Source organism: Bemisia tabaci, chromosome 4 (assembly GCF_918797505.1).
Source record: "Bemisia tabaci chromosome 4, PGI_BMITA_v3".
Classification (NCBI taxonomy): Eukaryota; Metazoa; Arthropoda; class Insecta; order Hemiptera; family Aleyrodidae; genus Bemisia; species Bemisia tabaci.
The window spans coordinates 13,634,718-13,653,357 of record NC_092796.1 but is presented as its reverse complement, the minus strand read 5'-3'; the positions used below and the strand labels follow the sequence as shown (position 1 = coordinate 13,653,357).

Below are 18,640 nucleotides of genomic sequence, written 5' to 3'. Positions count from 1 at the left end.
AATTAATAGCCAAGAGAAATAAATAAATCGCAGAGGTAGTGTCTTAGAAACACACACTGAGCGCCTCAAGAGTTTTATAACTCAAATTTTCTATGTGCCAATTTTTAGAACATCCGGGTCAATAAGAGAGTTTAGTAGTATGTTTTCGCATTTTTCAGTAGTTGGGCGAATTGCACCACTAGATCAGTGATCAAGAAAATCCCTCCTTCAGCCGGGGGAACTAAAAAGTTGGTGCCACGCACTCATAATTCGTAAGCTATTGTGTGCTGTGTTATTATGTCGGCGCTTAAATCAAGATCAACGATTTTGTATTTCGCGGGATATGTATGATGATGATGGCGGGAAAAGAACTAAAAAGAACCATGACTACCGATACTTACAAATCTAAAATTCTTATTCCGGAGTAAGGAACTTTCATAAAATTTACATTTGATACGAGTTTTCTGATGCTCAAAGCCCGTAAAAATAAATAATTTCCACGTAAATAATAATAATTGATGCTGAGGAAGGTGCGCAAAGAAAATAAAATGTTATGTTATTTTGCTGATGATAATGTTGTTACCGCTTCTGTTTTGACATCATTGTCTACCGGTCAACAAACAAACATAACCTAACCTCACCAACAACAAACCGTCATGAACGTAAAACGTGAAAAATGTGTAGTCGCTGAATTAGCAAAATGATAGTTAGTATTTTATTGGATATTCAAGTGTTACACGTTAACAATTGTGATCTGTTTTCAAGGATATCAAGCTTGTCAATTTCTTATCATCACTCCGAACGCATGTGTACGAACTAAGCATGTACTCTCAGCGGCAACTGTGATCTCAAGCTTCGCAATCAAACAGAATTCTGTAATTGAAGGTAAATATTTCAGTTAATCTTTTTTCTCCTTGGCTTTGGAACTGCTCATTGCGTGGTTGGTCCTTATTTTCCTGAAGATTTGTTCGTCAGCCGCGTGCTAATGTACTTAAAGAGCAACATGAAAGGATGGGTACTCTGTGCAGCAGAGTTGGGAAAAAATTATTCGGAAATTATTTGGTCAATCAGAAACGTCCAATCAATCGTCAGTTGGACGAATGATTCGACGATTGATCTATCATATCTGGTAGAGAATTCTGAGGACCGAGCGTCTAGTCAGTGTTGCCGCACCAATTTTAGTAATTGCGGAATTATTCGCGCCCAACTCTGCTGTGCAGGAATTGTCTTTCAGATGAATCTGACAAAACCCAAATTTTCTCCTTCCCTTTTTATCCTAAATTTAAAAGTCTGACAATGCGTTTAGAGATATCATGTATTGTTTTCAAATTATTTATCTCAAATATAATTTATGATCAAGCGATGTACTTTCTGCACATGCAAGTAGAAGATAGGCAAGCGGAAATTGTAATTATTTCTTCTTATCATGCCAACAACAGAAAGTCACCATGAGAGTCATAGATTAATAGGTAGAAGGTAAAGCACTGGACAGTCAGGTTATGACTATTTCTCAGAAAGAAGTCCTTGTTGTCTTGGAAACTGAGATGGGTCGTACCGTGCCGCAAGAAAAGGCATCAAAGAGGTACTGAACATGAAACCTTGGGAGAAAGCAGGAAGGCTAGATTTATGATTTTTTTGTTTTTACCCAAATTTTGAGGTAGATAAGTTCTGTATCAACAGTAAAACTACAGGAATGTGTATCTCGTTTGTGATTTTTTCAAATCTCCGCTCCCGTTCTATTTTATCAAATGAGAACAAACCAACGTCATTGCTTCAAATCTTCATCAAAAATTTTTTCCACAGAGAAGTCTCCGGTGTTCAAAACTCACAGGCGCCAAATGCGCCCAAAAAATGAGGGCACTGCGCAAACGTGGCCCCTAAAAATCTGAATTTTCATATTAGGTGATTATTCGAAATTTTCAGCACTACAAGTGAAAGCTTTTTCTATTCTTCACGATTTCATCCTTAGTGCTTTTGTCTTCCCCAAGTTACAGCTACTTACTAGTTCTGTTACAGAAACATCTTGTGTCTAACTTTTCACTAAACGCGCCTTAATGTAGAGGCAAAAAGTCAATTTGGCCCCTAAAAAATCTTCAATGGCGCCTAAAAATCGGGCTTGATGCGCCACATGGCTCCTAAAACTCAACGGTGAGTTTCGAACACTGATGACAAGGAAAGTTTCCAAAAAATAAAATTGAGTATTTTTCCATCTGAAAAATAAAGACCGACAAAAAGTCAGCAATGCAAAGGTTGTTTGTGATCATTCATGTTTTAAGAGACTTCACTGGATTTTGGCATATTTTTCAAGAGAGCAATTTCTGTAAAATTGGGTTGAAAATCTGAAGTAGACACTTCCAAAGAAAATGTGCCCTGGTTTCTTAGAGGGTACGTTGTGAGTGGTTTAGTTAATTTTTATACCCATGCAAGCAGGGCCGGATTAAGGGGGTGGCCACATGGGCCGCGGCCCATGGCGGCAAATCTAGGGGCGGCAAAAATTTGCAATTCATTTAAGAGTAGGTATAAAAAAAATCGGATTTAGAAAAAAAAAAATTCAAACGAGAAAAGGCGACAAAATCTCTCATTTCCTGAAAATATAGTAATTTCTAATTTTGCCGTCTTTCAGTGATACAAGAGACAGCACCTCTAATTAGTCGAGTTAAGAGAGAAACCAAACACTCAATTTGGCCTGGAACGGCGCGACCTAGAGAGAAATGATGACGAGGGCTTGAGATGAAAAGGAGAAGCCCTCGGCGCGGCGATCGGCATGTAACACATATTAACACTATACTTCACGCATTGCATCAAATACAGTGCGGTCATTGCAGTCAGTGTGAAACGGATAGCGCCTACAAGAATGCATGAATTCTTCACGCATTGCGCCAAACACACTGCGGTCAGCGTGAAACGCATAGCGCCTACAAGATTACGGGAATACTTCACGCATTACGCCAAATACAGTGCGGTCTGCGCGGCGCGGCAGCGGAAGTTGAAATCATTAAACCACATTTATTTTTGTTCTTCCTTAATTTTTTCGTTCATTTCTTATGAATCGAAGGCCTTGTCTCTACAGAGATAGGTTTACGAAACATAACTTTCACTCAAAGTTCCATAAGTTTTTGCTAGTAGTGTTGACAGAGCTTTCCCAAAAAATTTGTTCAACACGAGTAAATGCGTCTTATTCACCCCTCCCCCGCTGGCACGCTCACTTGATGTTTTTTATTGAGTTTCAAAACGAATGAGAAAGGGGCGGCATAATACAGGCGGCCCACGGGCGGCAAGTAGGTAAGTCCGGCCCTACGTGCAAGGCATGAATTTTCATAGCTTAAAAATTTGATCGTTTGGATTGCTTTTACCCCAAATCAATGTTTTCGAACTGCCAACTTCCAACTATTACCACTATGGTTTGGTTTCCTGCCAAACATTTATCATCTAAGGCAAATTTACGATACAAATTGGTGGTTATTCAAAATGACACTACGAATGTGCATCAATCAGGTAGCATACTCTCATATTGCCTCGCATAGAGGCAGTCTGACTCACCAGATAATGAACACAAGTTGGTTGTTCACCAGTCTCATATCTGTTGAATTGGATAATCCTGTATCATTACCTAGCTTAAGATTTTAAAGAATGGATTTTTGTAGACTGAGAGTTATGAAAACAGTGTCGATCAGTTTGAAATTTTAAAGAAGTGTCTTGTGGCAGGCCCGCCACATCCCATCTCGGGCCCTGGTACCAGTTTTCTGGCCCGGGCCCCTAGCACTCCCCCGGGAAATTTTTGAAATTTTACATCTATTTGGACGCATTTTGAAGCTCTTATGATGGAGATTTTCCATCAATTTCTGCAGAATGATTACGCCTTTTTTTTTTACTTTCAGCACCAAATACTTTCGAATTGTTGCATTCAAAACATCTATAAATTTTTGTTGAGGGGGGCAGATGATACTTTTCAATTCTAGGGGGAGCCGGGCCCCCCCGGACTCCCTTTTCGTACGTCTATGGCAAGGGAGTTGAGCCATCGAAGTCGAGGATGTCTCTTAGCATCCGACAACGGAAGAAAATGAAACGCAGTCACTAAAAATATCATTCTACATAAACTCAAAATCTTGAAAATAGATAGAAATCCCTAAAAAGTAAGACAAATTTTATAGTGCCCTAGTGCCCTAGCGTGTTTTTGAAACTTTATTCCCCTTTTGCGGAATTTTTAGGGTAATTTTTTCACTTTTCCTTACGAGGCAAGGGTTACACATGAATTCGTAGTGGTTCGTCACCTGCGTCACGGGCCCCTCCAGGGCCCGGGCCCCGGTACCAGGGACCAAGTATCCCCCCCCCCCCCTTGTGGCGGGCCTGCTGTGAGTTAAAAAAAATTTCCTTTTCAGCAATCATCCTTTTTAACAGTTATGAATAGATGATCTGCTCTCATTTTATTAGATATTGTCAAGAGGCACAAATAAAAAATTTGAAAGGGCATGAGGAGCTTGGAGGACAAGGCGCACAAATGCAGTTTTTGAAAAAATTAAGATATTAGCGATTTCAAGTAAAACTAGTCTTTATGCATATTCTATGAAAAATTCGCTCCCAAAATTCAATTTTTAAGCATCAAAAAGTCAGTTTGAACTTTCCTTCTGCCATACGGATCCATGTAATTTTGAAACTTCAAACACATATTTCTCGAAATAGCAAAGACTGCACTTATGCGCCTTGTCCTCCAAGTGCATAACATGGGTGTTTAGGTCGAAGCTCAAAGTTCATTGCGTTAGGACCCTCAAATCTTTTGGGCCGAAAACCCCATCCCTTATGGGGCGCATTTTAAATATTTTTCTTCCAAATTTTTGGAGAAGTTGCAATTTGATCTAAATCATCTGAAACTATCAAAGAAAAATACTCACAACTGTCCTTAAAGATAGTACTTTTTTGAGAGATATTTGGCAACATTCGCATGTAGATATGGCGTTTCCCCCTGGCATGGCTGTGCGTGTTTGTCAATTTATCGATAGTTCCTCATGGTCCTTAGGATGCGTAAAAACATTCGGAATACAGAAAGTCGGTGGATACAACTTGATTAACTTCGGTGTAAGTTAAGGTTGCATCGTCAAATTTGAAGGCAATCTAACCGCGGTTTTGCTTCCGAACAAAAGGCCGCGCTCTTCCAACGATTGCGCTGTGTGAATGACCCGTCAATCATCATCCTTATTTCGCGAAAAGAGGAAGGTTTGTCCATACGAGCGCGGTTCGCGGAATGGCTCGTTCCTCGAACGTCGAACCCCTGTTCGTGGAACTAATGCGCCCAAACTGCGATCATGTGGATAAGGCCGAAGCATAAACGCCGCATGAACTTTCGTTTCTTGCCTAATTTCCTTTGATAAAACAAAGATAACAATTTAAAACACATTTTGAAACGGAAAAAACATTTCGACGGTGTTGCGACGTCGCAGACTTCCTGTCATACTTTACTTTTGAAACGGAAAACTACTCAACGGCAATTCTTTAAAACTGCCTTGATTTTTCTTCTCTGTGCAAAGACAATTCTGCAAAAACTTCAAGGAATGATGCCAATTTGTTCTCTTTAAAAAAATTACATAGAGGCCGAGATTTTCTGACACCGCAAACGAGTTATGTGACTGCCGACTTACACCGTCGATTTGTTCACCTATATCATAGGTAAAGCATGTGCCCTGCAAGATTCACTCCAAAAATTGACAGAGTTAGCCGCGTATTGCCTGTGTGAAAATCACCTATTTTCCAAAACGACGAGCTCAGCGAACATCCCTCACGCGAGGGCTCGCCAAAACGAAGCAAAATGTGCTACGACGTTGAAATTTGGCCTAGTGACTCTTCATAGCTCTCAGTTTCACCTCCTAGCGCTAGAATCCGGATATTTTCTACCGTCACCAAGTTACGGCAACATTCCGGGTTTTTTTGCCCCCCCCCCCCCCCCCTCGTAAAGGTCCTTATTGTCCATACAAACAATAATATGCACATCAATGAATGACATGAACAAGAATTAGCTTAAGGGAATGATAGTTTGAAAGTGATCTCTATGTTTCTAACTTTGCGTTTAGTCTCCTGAGAAGTCCGTCTTGTCCTACCCTTATCCATATAAGCAAAATAAAAATCAATGAATCTCATGGACTGAAATAAGCTTAACGTAATGAGAACTTGAAAGTGACCTCGATGTTTCTATCCGTGCGTTGAAGTCTCCTCGGAATTCCCTTTTTCTCTATCCCTTCGTCCAAATGAGGATGGGAAAATACATTTAGAGCAGAGCCAGTCGGTGGATGCCACTCAATTAATTTCGGTGTAGGGTTGGGTTGCATCGCCAAATTCTAAGGCGAACTAGTGATTTAGATGAAGTAGAAACTGGTTTCTACATTATTTCTTAGTGAACTAGATTTATTTTCCAAGCGATGCGGTTCGGCGCGTCCTACGGCGCTCCAACCGTTACGCTGTAGTAGCGCTGTCTTATTTCGCGATGAAGGAGGGTGCGTAGAATTTATGAATGAAAACAATACTGCCTTGCTAAGAGAAAACGTCTTATGAACCTTCGGCTGTCGCCAAATTTTCTTTTATAAATCGCAGATTTTCTGAGAACTCTTTGAATATTTTGCCTTTTTCAATCCGCTTCAAGTCTTGATCGTCAACTACGTACTTTTAACTTATATCAGTCTGAAATAATTATTTTGATTCATGAACTTCTGCTTTTTACAGGATTTTAATTTTGTTATCATATTTTTATTTACAGCATTTTTGAAGCCATTGTCACCTTTTGACTATCCTGGGTGGCTCAAAACAGAACAGCACCCTTCGATCTCTCTCCTCTGCTGCAAGCCAAAGTTCACTGAATTATGCTGTGATCTGAGTTTCCTTCACAAGGTATGCAAAATGTGAACATTAATTTTTAGTGCTCGTTAAAGCTAAAAAGTGACAATTCAGACTTATGAGTCAAACTTTCATTTTTCGTCTCGCAACCTGTAAATCTGGAAAAGATCGGCGAAATGATAGCTGCTTCCGAACCGCAGGTCTTCGTCCCTTATGGGCGGGAACAGCTAAAAAACCACCTGGGAGATGTTGTTCTTCAGCCAAATGACATCCAAGTTCAGTCAGAATCTTTTCTCGTCCATCAACTCAGCCAGATTGCCATTGACTTGAATCAAAGGGAATGGTGGAAACTGCGCGTGAAAGATGGAGTGGAAGAAGAATTATACGTCCGCGGAAAAACAGCAATTTTCTCACGCGGGAACAAAGAAAACGTCCGTGATACAGTAGCATCCTACACTGTCCAAACGGATATCAGTTTTGCGTTATGGTGTGACTTTTTGTTGTCAGACAACAATAAACCCGTGGACAATGATCGGATCACGGTCCCAAGTGTTTGTCTACTGGATGACTCCAAAATCAATGTTTTCACAGAGGATGGCGAAGACTTTATGTCAGCTTTAGAATTCAAAGTTACCGGCGCTTGGAATACCAAGTACGGCCTTTTAATCGAACGCGTGCTCAGACAGCCGTCACAGATGCATACAATAAAAGACATGAGCACGCCACATGGTGATAATTCTTCAGCCAGCAAACTTGATGGTTCAGGTCTGGCCACCATGTTTTCATTACTTCATCCCCTGGATGAAATGGCGCCATTGTTAGTCATGAAACCTGGAAGCGGCGGCGTCTATTACATGTGTGAGCCGAGTATGAAAGTAGTTTTCACCAGCTCGGAACCATCCTTGTGCATGCTTTATGATTTTAAAACTGGGCTTCACAGTTTGTGGAAAATCCGTAAGACAACAACAGAAGAGTGTTTGTTCACGTGCGGTCAGGAAAATTCTCTGAGTGCCTCCATTACCCAGTCTCACTTCCTGTCGAACACCCATACTTACCTGAGTGATTTGAAGTCTGGTGACTCGATCAAGAATTCAGGTATGTGGAGTGGTAATAAATCAATGTGGAAGTCTCACTTCTCGTCTCCGATGTTGGGAAGTCGACATAATAGCACATCGAGCAACTCTCCGTTCGGCATGGGGAATGTACCTGCCTCTGCACTTAAAGGTCAGTCACCTCACATGTCTCTGAGACAGCAGCTTTATGGAGCATCGCCTTCCCGTAAAGACATTCTTATGCAAGCGCACGTTGTGCTAACTCCTGCTTCGCCTGTCGAGTCCCGTCTAGGTATTAGTCAGTGTGTCTCGGAACTAGAACCAAAAGCGATAGTGCCAGCGGTCTGTCTCGAGTACATGTGGACAGAAAATCAGGGAACCCCAAGGGAGGAGAAGCTTGGCCCAGCCACCAAAGTGTTTTATAGCACTGATTTAGTCGGACTGAAGTATCTGTCGTATTTAGTACCAACCAAAGAACTGCTGTTCTGTGCTCGGTTGGAAAAAACAAATGACAAGGAACCAGGTGTCATTGTTGGTACTGTCAATTGCGTAAGTGCAAAAGATGCTGCTTTTTTACCAGCTCTCCATCTAATCGTTGTTCTTGAGCCCTCCGGTAGTATCATGCTTTATTCAGGAACAGCTCCTGTGGGTAAGCTTCACATTCCAGTATTTTTCTCTGCTCCCGAAATGCCTCCACCTTTGTTCAATCCTACCGCGACTCCAGCTGATGTCAGTCATAATAACATCGTTCCTGCCCCCGGCTCCCCATCCTTGAGTTCAAGACGGAGTCTCTTATCGTCAACAAGATTAGGTGATGGCCTTTTTGGCGAAACTGACGTTGCTCTTTCACCTGTCCTTACTCAACACAAACTTCCGTCGCAATCTCTCTCAACTGCGACAACATTAGAAGCAAAGCACTGTCCGTCACCAGTCTTGCGATCTAATCTTATCCGTGCATTTGGAGACTCGATTTCATCGAAGTTCATCGTTGAGTATGAAAGCGGGACGTACGCTAAAATTTCTTTGCCTGAAGTTTGTTCCTCTCCGTTGGTTCGAGAAAGTTTGAACGCCCTCAAATGTTGCTTACCTAGAGACATGGCGCTTCAACTGTGCGTTCGCTGCTACGCTGCTCGCAATGCTCCAGGAACACAGGATATCACTGCAATCCAAGACTGGCAGATATTCATCAATTGCTTATTAGAGTTGTTGGGATATGATGTTGAAAAAATTCCGATTTCCGAATTTTTCCTATCCGCTGGATTAGAAAGCCCAGTAATTCTTCCGAAGAAGAAAAGACCATCCAACAGTGGCAATCATGAAGATTGGGAGTATCTTTTAAGTTCTCAACATCATCACATGATGTACCCTGAACTGTATAATTTATTGAACTTAAACTCTGACGTGGAACCGAGAACCGCAAGTCCGCCAAGTCATGGACCTCCTGCTGCCGCCAGAATCAACACTGCTGCCCCACTGTTCTCTTCCGCGTACTTCGTCCTATTTGGTTTGCATCTTTTATATGAGGAACTGAAACTTAGCACTCTGATGTGTGACAGTTTACCTATGTTGGCACAGCTCCTTCACCAGTTGGCATCAGACTTGTGTATGAAAGAATACGTTCATCATTACTGGCGAGATCATCCCTCTGTTTGCTCCTCAACTCTCGGCAAAGAATCTCAAGTGACACAAAGTGATTTAGATAAATTAACAGTCCCCCAATTTTTACCAAACACCCCTCCAAGTATCTTCAAACATCTGTACTGGCTACTCAAAAGATTCGAACCGCCAGTATACCCCTCTGTTCCAAATGTAAATAACCTGTCAAGAAATGTCATCCAAATTGTAAGTAATTTCGTCAACGGCTGTGATAATTTAGATAGGCTAGTAAAAGTAATTCAACCATCGGGTTACCACGTAGGTCCAGAAACAAGTGAAAAAGCTATCTACCGGAGGCTCGCTCAAGATCCATCTTTAACAGTCGCTCAGAAAACAACTCTTTTAATAGCGAAGCTCGGCCTGACCCGGCGAGAGATACAGACTTTACCTGCTGGCGTGAATATCGTTTTGATCGATGCGCTTCATCAATCGCGAGAAAACCCTCCGACCGACTGGCCGGAGGAGGCCTACCACTTAATCGTGAGACAAGATTTAGCTGCCCTATGCAGTAACGATTCCAATACCTACGCCTTAGGAAGTTTAAGACGCAACCCTTCCGTCAATGCCAACGATGGTGACAAGAATAGCCTATCAACATCCGTTACCCGCACCAACGAATCTGACTTGGATGACGGCATGGACGGCATAGACTTAGAAATCTTAAAGCTCCGATGGAGTCGAGACCACCGTATCTCTGAAGTGCGTCGGCTGCTTGAATCATCGCACCCTGTCACAATTTCAATCACCCAGAGACCGGAAGTCAGTGACCATGAGTTCATAGAAGAGCAAGAGCGACATCTGTATGCACTGAGTACCCGCACAATGGCACTACCCTTGGCCAGAGGAATGTTCACGCTTCACACCGCCTCCCCTGTGATTACCGAACCTTTGTCCATTCCCCCGCTTTGCCTCACAGGCAAAGCATCACCGCGCGAGACAACTATCGAATTGAGTCATATTGAAGTAGTTCCTAATATGAACTTATGGCCGCTTTTTCACAATGGAGCTGCTGCTGGTCTCAAAATTTCCCCCAATGCAGCGAATATCGACTCCACCTGGATTCTGTATAATAAACCGAAGCAAGGACCAGAAGCAGAACATGCTGGATTTTTAATGGCTCTCGGGTTAAATGGGCACCTCACTAATTTTGAGGCACTAACTGCGTATGATTACCTTTTCCGTTGTCAAGAAATGACGAGTGTAGGTGTTTTATTAGGGCTCTCTGCCTCGCACATCGGAACGATGAATGTTAAGGCGACCAAAATGTTGAGCATTCACCTCGAGTCGTTACTACCTCCAACGAGTGTGGAGCTTGAAGTTCTGCAGAACGTTCAGGTCGCTGCTTTGCTGGGTATGGGACTTGTGTATCAAGGGACTGCTCATCGGCATGTTGCAGAAGTCCTCTTGAATGAAATTGGCAAACCTCCTGGTCCCGAGATGGAAAATAGTGTAGACCGAGAATCGTATTCCTTGGCTGCTGGTCTAGGGTTAGGGATGGTTGTGCTAGGTCAAGGCAATCACTTGTCTGGAATGAACGATCTTGCCATTCCAGATGCTCTGCATTATTACATGGTTGGCGGGCACAAGAGACCCATAACTGGGACGCAGAAAGATAAATATAAGTCACCAAGCTACCAGATTCGTGAAGGCGACTCTGTGAACATCAATGTCACCTCACCTGGTGCCACTTTAGCGCTGGGAATGATGTATTTCAACACTGGAAACGAAGCTGTCGCCAACTGGATGAAAGCTCCCGACACACAATATGTCCTCGATTTTGTTTGTCCCGATTTTCTCTTACTACGTGTCGTTGCAAGAGGACTAGTCATGTGGTCAGACATATTGCCTACTAAAAAATGGGTTGAAGATCATGTGCCCTCTTCAATTCGACCGTACTGTCTGGTCAAACCTCAAGCGAACATGATAAACAGTAATATCGACTTTGAAACCATGAATCAAGCATATTGCAATATCATTGCTGGGGCTTGCATGGCTATTGGACTCCGATTTGCTGGCTCAGCCAACAATGAAGCATTTGAAACATTGCACGAATATTGTCTCATGTTCACCTCATTGACTGGAAAATCAATAGCAGAACTCGCAGGGAAATCCACAATTGAAACTTGTTTGAACGTTATACTCCTTTCTTTAGCACTGGTAATGGCAGGCACCGGTGAGCTGGAAGTTTTACGTCTTGTGAGATACCTACGATCGCGTGTAGGAGGTCCAAGCAATACTGTCGTCACATATGGGTCTCATCTGGCTACACATATGGCTCTAGGGCTTCTATTTCTGGGTGGTGGTCGCTACTCAATTTCAACAAGCCCTGCGGCCATCGCAGCTCTGTTGTGCGCTTTTTACCCAAAATTCCCCACTCATAGTAATGATAATCGCTACCACTTGCAAGCATTTAGACATCTCTACTCCTTGGCAGTTGAGCCGCGACTTCTGTTACCGCGTGACATCGACTCCAGTAACCTTTGTTACGTCCATTTAACCGTTATCTTTTTAGACACTAAGTACTACCAAAATCAGTTCGTAAAAATGAAAGCCCCGTGTATTTTACCAGAACTGAAACTTATCAAGGAGGTCAGAGTCGATGATAGCAGGTACTGGAAAATTACTTTCAAACGAGGCAAAAATTGGCATCATCTTGAGAACATTCTGAAAAAATCAAGCTGTTTAGACATCAAGCAAAGAGCGGGTTGTTTGTCTTATGCAGAAGATCCCCACGGCTTTCGGAGTCTGTTAGCCTTTTCTCTTACAACTGACAAAGCCATTTCCTGGTCTGTAGCCGCCGAGTCGATTTTTGGCTTTTCGTCAGAACCGAGCATCATTAAAATGGCTCAGTGTTTTCTCGAACAAATAGAATGCTCCTCGCGCAAAGAGCTTCAATTAACACAGCTTCTTACAAAAGTTGTTTATGAATGTATTATCCATGACAAGCTTGCAGTTTTACCGTTATGGTTTGAGGTGATTCGTGCTTTGAACAATCTATTGGAAGCACCGTCTACATTTTCCTGCTGGCAATTGAAACTCTTCCTCGCTCTATCATTGAACAAGCACAATATAAAGAGTTCTGAAGAGATTCCTGTCATCTCGATGGACATGGCTTTGTCAGTGAAACAGACGATTAACTACGTCATGAGCAGTTGGGAAAGTAACTACCAAATTACTGTGAAACAGTGTCTAATGGAATTAGATTGCGATTCACAATCTAAACTTCAGCTTATCCGAGCAGCATATCTTACATTGTTAGATTTTCCCTCTCCAGATCTACTTAAGGAGGCTGTGTCTAAAAATCTTGATCCGATTTCCCTCTCCAAACAGCTGCGTGAGTACAGGATACCCATGTCCAGCATTAATAAAATAGGAATGGACTGAGTTTTTATTTCATCGAGTCCTCTTTTTTCATGGTCTCCTGAAGATAGACAGGCTGTACAGATTATGGGCAGTTTAATTTTTAGCCAAGCGCATGATGTTTAAGAAAGATGATTTTTCTTTAAAAATGAAAAACATCTTTATCTAGTGTTCTCAATAGTGACTCTGTCTTAAAGCACCCTTCACATCTTATGAATGTACCCCCTTTATTAAACAGCTAAAATTAATTAGATGTATCCATCAAATGTGACGTATTTTGTATTCAATTTATTCTCCCTTGCCGGAATGGCATTTAATGGTTGGTAAAATGTTTTACAATGTGTTCGCATTTTTTCTCTTTTTTTTTTTGCATTTACTTTTATCTCTACACAACCACAACTAGTAAGAACAGTTAATTAGACTAACAGTCTAATAACGTATCTTGTATCGTATTCATAGAGTTTCCATGATTTAATAATTTTAAGAAAAGTTGCAAATTTTTAATTTGGTATCTATTATTATACAACCAATGTGCCTCATCTCATGCCATGTTGCCTGCTATGCACCATTAATATCAAGTAAACTCTAAACAGTGCTGCAGACATCTTTATTTATTTTCTCTTGAGTAAATAATAGTTTTTGTTGCCAAGATTATTGTATTTTTGTACAGAAACTTAAATCTTCTATAATAAGCTGTAAAATTTTTACCGTAAAATATGTATGGCGTATTGTTCTTGCTAATGTAGCCTATTTTTGGCTGCTATTTTGGCAGTTCACTGAGTCTGTATAAAGTTTTTTTCCCTAACTCAAGTTTTTTTTCTTCTTACATCCATTTCCCATAATATCTTTTGAAAAAAGTATCATATTCTGAAATCTGATTCTTAATAAGTAGATTTTAGTTGGCTTCCAATGATTTTTCCCCCCTGGAATTTTCCAGAAAATTCTTGTCCCTGTTCCTAACTTTTGTCTTTCATGGGAAACTTCCAACCTTGGTCAGGATTAACTCTTAATTTTGAAAATTTATTGAAATTATGAAACTGAATTATGCCGAGTACTTCGAGGACTCCTTAATTTTTTGCATCAATATTTTGATGTCATCAATTAACAAAACGAAAAAAGAAAAAATGCTGTGGCGCAAGAAATTGCCAGTTAATCTCTGCTGCCACTAATAAGTTCAATCATCTTATTCTCTGAAGTCCTTCAAACTCAATCATTCTATGTTATGTTTCAAAAAGAGTTGAGTGAAAGTACCCATTTGCCTACCTATCTCATGATAAGAATGGAAAAGGAAAGAATACGCAGTTATAAAATTAACAACTACATCATGTATTTAAATCAAATATTTATAATGTTCAAATTGTAAGTACAACGTTTCTCAATGATTTTTGAACTTTCTTTGACACGTCCAAAAATTCAGGCCATTGTTGGTTCACTGATAATATAATTTATTTATTACATCAACACCTACAGTAACTCATATTTTGTCATCTGTTTTTCAAGTATGAGGTAATGTTTTGCACAATTGCTAAGTTGAGAATCACTAACATGTGATTTTTATAAATTAGACCATCGTCAAAATTATTTTGACACTCACTCATGCTATGTTTTAAACCAGACCAATCGGTAGTTATGGAACTAAATTCAATGAAAGGATGTAAATTACACTAAGTCAAAAATGAGAAGTTTTAGTAAAAAAGAGGAATAGGAGAGGATATCTTGGGCAATCTCTAAAAAAAATTAAGTTGAACGGATTACTTTTATTTTTTTTTATTTAAGAATTTTGTACATCATATAACTATAAAAATTAAAAAATAAATAAAGAAACAAATCTAAGTTGCTTTCTTTTCTTTTTTGAAATGATCCAGCAGATTTAATCAAAGTAAAAAACAATATATTTATAATAACAGACATAATTATTCCCACACACTGAAATTATCATTACATCCTAAAAAAGAAAATATTTTAGATATGTATACATCAGATTTATTCACTGGTCTTTTTTTTTCCATATTGGCTTAAAATTTCTCGATAGGTATATTATACCACATCAAAAAAAGTGTATTGAACTAGATTGGAAAATTTGTGAGTTAACATTTTACCTCTAATATTGCTTACCGTTTTCTGCAGCCATATTTATTTCGTCAGTTGCTAAATTTCATTTTTTAAATTTTTTTACAAAAAGTCTATCGTGTAAAAAAGGAGGAAAAAAATAGTACATGGTAACAAATATAAGTAACTTAAACCTACTTTGATTAATCAAATTTTCTAAATAGGTACAAGAAAGAAATTGGAACAATCAGAAGAGAAAGAAAATGAATAAAACTATCACTAGAAAAATTTCTACCGCTTTTCAAGCAAAATTGATGCAAACTAAACATCAGGAGTGATTTACGTATCACTGAATTCCCATTAAAGAGTTTGAAACCAGGTAAATCGCTGTACAATGAATACATGTATTGAAAAAAAGTATTGCAGTTTGCCCTTACGTTAATAGATTACTGAGTCTGATAATTCATGATTGAAAAATCAACTCAACAAGTAATCAGTCAAGTTTTTAAAATATTTTTTCTTGGAGCATATTTCAGGTATTAAGGAAACAATAAATTGTTCTTCAAGTTTCGATTTTGGTTACCTAAATTGTCATTTAAAACTTTCCTCTATTTTAGTTCTTTAAAAATCTAGCGGCTTTAAAGATATCATGAAAATCCAACTGCTAAGATAGAGTAAACATGTTTATATGTTGCCAACATAAACAACTCTCTGATGTCCTTTCTGTGATGGATAATTAGGAAGACTAGGAAACTTCAGTGAGCCATCGAGTGGCTAGAGGTTTTTCTTAAATCAAATCCAGACTGTCTTAAAATTAGATGAGTAAAGAAAGAATAATGCTATAGTCAAGTTTAGTTACCGTTTTACCAATAATTTAAAATTTCTTTCGAAAAGAAAATGTTAAGAAAAAGAAACATAAAAAAATACATAATAATCACCTTTTTTTAAAATGTTTGACTAAAGTAAAAAAAAAATAAATATCTACTGTTTGAAAACATTTCAAAGCAAGAGTATTACAGTCATCAAATTATAGTTTTGTGATGGTCACTTTCATTGTACGTCATTTTTTTTTATAAAATTCCAAAGCACTAACACATATATTTTGGAGACTAGTTACTTTATCCTCCAGAAAACAGACATTAAAGGCATTTTTCCTATTTTAATTTTCAAGACTCCAAAACATCACACAGTAAAATGCAATCAAAAGTGAAACTTGAAAAAGAAAAAACGGAGTTACCTAAAAAATTGTATGGTTTCAAGCACCATTCACAAGGCGTTTTACAGATGGAGTGGTTTTCATTCATCTGAGCTTCTGGCATTCATGAAAAAAACTTTGAATTCAATTAACTGAACTGAAGCAAATTATCAGTTGATGCACACCGTATGGAGACGTGCTGCATCTTATTTTTATGATGAGTAGGCTCATCGAGAGCAGAAGGAAACAGTAATAATTAAAAGTAGCATGGTTAAATTTTTGTGCTGATGGAATGTTTTATTTCTTGTACGCCATCACTGTCTTTACATAGTGTAACATTAACTGATAAGGCCAAATTATTACTTCAAGAATTTCTCCTGTATCTTTTCTTTTTCGTAAGATCATTTAAATTGAATGGTAAATTTTGGCACGTCAATTGTAGAAAACCTTAGTAACTCCACTGAATTACAATTCCAACTGCAAGAAAATCAACGAGCACAAATTCCTTGAGTATCTTTATTTTCAGATGAACTTAGTTTAAGTAAGTACGAATAATAGACCTAACAATTGGTGCCATTGATTTTTCTCTTGACTCTAGGTACTATTCACTTAAACAAATTCTAAATTCCGTCCAAAAAGCACCAGTATTTCTCTAAATTTAAAGAAGTAAGTTGGTGGTTTTTAGACACAATTTAGGCATGAATTGATTGTGTTCTGAACCGAACTTTTCATCAAACTTAACAAAATACAGACTCACAAACGTATAAAGTGAGTAGCATCACATACAACGAATATGCGCCGGTAGCTACTGAATATATACACATACTTACATCAACTTTTCCAGTTTTTTCCCTTTCTTTGGTTTGCAGGAAGAGAAAAAAGAGGATGAAATTGTCTGGCACCCGTGTTTAATGGTGATACGCTTAACAGTAGTCATTCAACTTTCCAAATCCTAATTGCTTGCTCTTTTCTTTGCTCGCAGACAATAAACAAAGTCTCTTCAATTTTTCATGTAAAATTGGAGCAGATCCTAATACCCCCGTCAAAAACAGCTTTATCATCCTCAAAAATCCAATTGCTTGTATTTAAAATGAGTTCCGAAGAAATTATTTACAGTAAATGATTTAAAGACCTTGCTTTGATGTTAAATAGCATATTTTCTTATTTTCAAATGTCCAATATTTTTTTTTTTTTGCATTTTTCTCCTTAAGTCAAAATTGAAAATCTACTTGAAACTTCTTTTTACTTTTGGAAAACATGACTCGAATAACAAAGGGCTAGGAGAGTGAGCAATCTTTCAGGATTCGGTCAATCGTGGCAGGTTTGTTGTAGCATCTAACCTCTCTTGAATTTCAGAACTGCCATGGAAACAGATAAGAAGAGAATAATCCAGGTGATGGTCGAAATGAAGCCCATGTAAACATCAGGTTCAAGGAGGTTCCAACCACGTGTGAGGATACTCCTCAGCGATGTTGTCGCCATTGTGAGTGGCAGACATAAACTGATGTACCGTAAAATAATTGGCATTCCTTCTACAGGCCAGATAACTCCTGCAAAATATCAACAAAAAGAATGTAGGAGCTGCATAAATCAAAATAGAAAATAAGAAGATGAGGCTCTAAATACAAGAACAGTCATCTTCACTGATGCAATAGGTTGTCTATGGACTCAAGGGGGAAAAATTCTTTCACTTTCCTCGGTTTTCCCTCATTTTTGGAGTTACTGCAAAATGTTGTTCGCCGAAAATGTCAGAAACAGTGCAGTTTTTGCTATTTCGAAAAATACATGTTTGAAGTTTCGAAACTACATGGATCCTTATGGCGGAGAGAAAGTTCAAACTGACTTTTTGATGCTTAAAAATTTGAATTTGGGAGCGAATTTTTCACAGAATATGCATTAAGACAAGTTTTACATAAAATCATTAATGTCTCTATTTTGTTGAAAGACTGCACTTATGCATCTTGTCCTCCAAGCCCCTCAGCTCTAGAGAAAAATTTTATTGCATGCCTTTAATTTTATTATTAGAAGTTGGAGCATTACCTTTGTTTTAGATAAGCTGAGTTTTAAGGAGGCAAATTACAATTAAAATTTCTTTGGAGAAAAAAAGTAGTCCCTTGCTTTTGCAAATTTTTCTTGAGTGACTTTAACACAAGACTGAAGCACTCAATACAATTCTTCATTAAGAGCTTGCAAATAGAACTTACCACTGAGTAAAAGAGTTGGATAGAAGCTACCCAGAGCTAATTGAATTGCATTTCTCTCTAGTTCACAAATTGCTGAGATGACAAAACCTAAAACACAAAGAAAAAATATAAGATCAGACAGTTATCTCATCATCACAGCTCGGATCTGAAATTTTTGACAGGCTACTAATAAAATTAGTAAGAGATAAAATCTAACTCTTCTGCGGATGTTGATATTTATTTATCATTGCCAGTGAGATAAAAAATTATGGAAATAATTGTATCTAAATATAATTCGCAAAAGAAAGAAATTTTTAGTAATTTTTTCATTTTTCTCTCTTGTTTAA

At 38.8% G+C, this 18,640-nt stretch overlaps 2 protein-coding genes across 5 annotated transcripts in view; one reads left to right on the top strand and one right to left on the bottom strand.

The window, feature by feature from the left end:
* The first annotated feature begins 607 nt into the window (after nt 1-607).
* shtd (anaphase promoting complex subunit 1) lies at nt 608-14,175 on the top strand. Its single transcript, XM_019047435.2, has 2 exons — nt 608-864; nt 6,722-14,175. Exon 2 carries the CDS (start codon nt 6,975-6,977, stop codon nt 12,888-12,890), a length of 5,916 nt encoding a protein of 1,971 aa, XP_018902980.2. The 5' UTR covers nt 608-864; nt 6,722-6,974; the 3' UTR covers nt 12,891-14,175.
* snu (ABC-type transporter snustorr) overlaps nt 14,169-18,640 on the bottom strand; it is a 159,691-nt gene continuing 155,219 nt past the window's right edge. For all 4 annotated transcript variants that reach the window (XM_019047436.2, XM_019047437.2, XM_072299368.1 and 1 more), the window contains exons 16-17: nt 18,315-18,401; nt 14,169-17,660 (exon numbers count right to left, since the gene is read on the bottom strand). In XM_019047436.2, coding sequence (XP_018902981.1) covers nt 17,446-17,660; nt 18,315-18,401 — 302 coding nt within the window. In that variant the 3' untranslated portion in view covers nt 14,169-17,445. The remainder of the gene's footprint in view (nt 17,661-18,314; nt 18,402-18,640) is intronic.

Excerpts from the sequence above, each read along its gene's own strand:
- shtd (XM_019047435.2), top strand. The coding sequence starts at position 6,975 with ATGATAGCTGCTTCCGAACCGCAGGTCTTCGTCCCTTATGGGCGGGAA.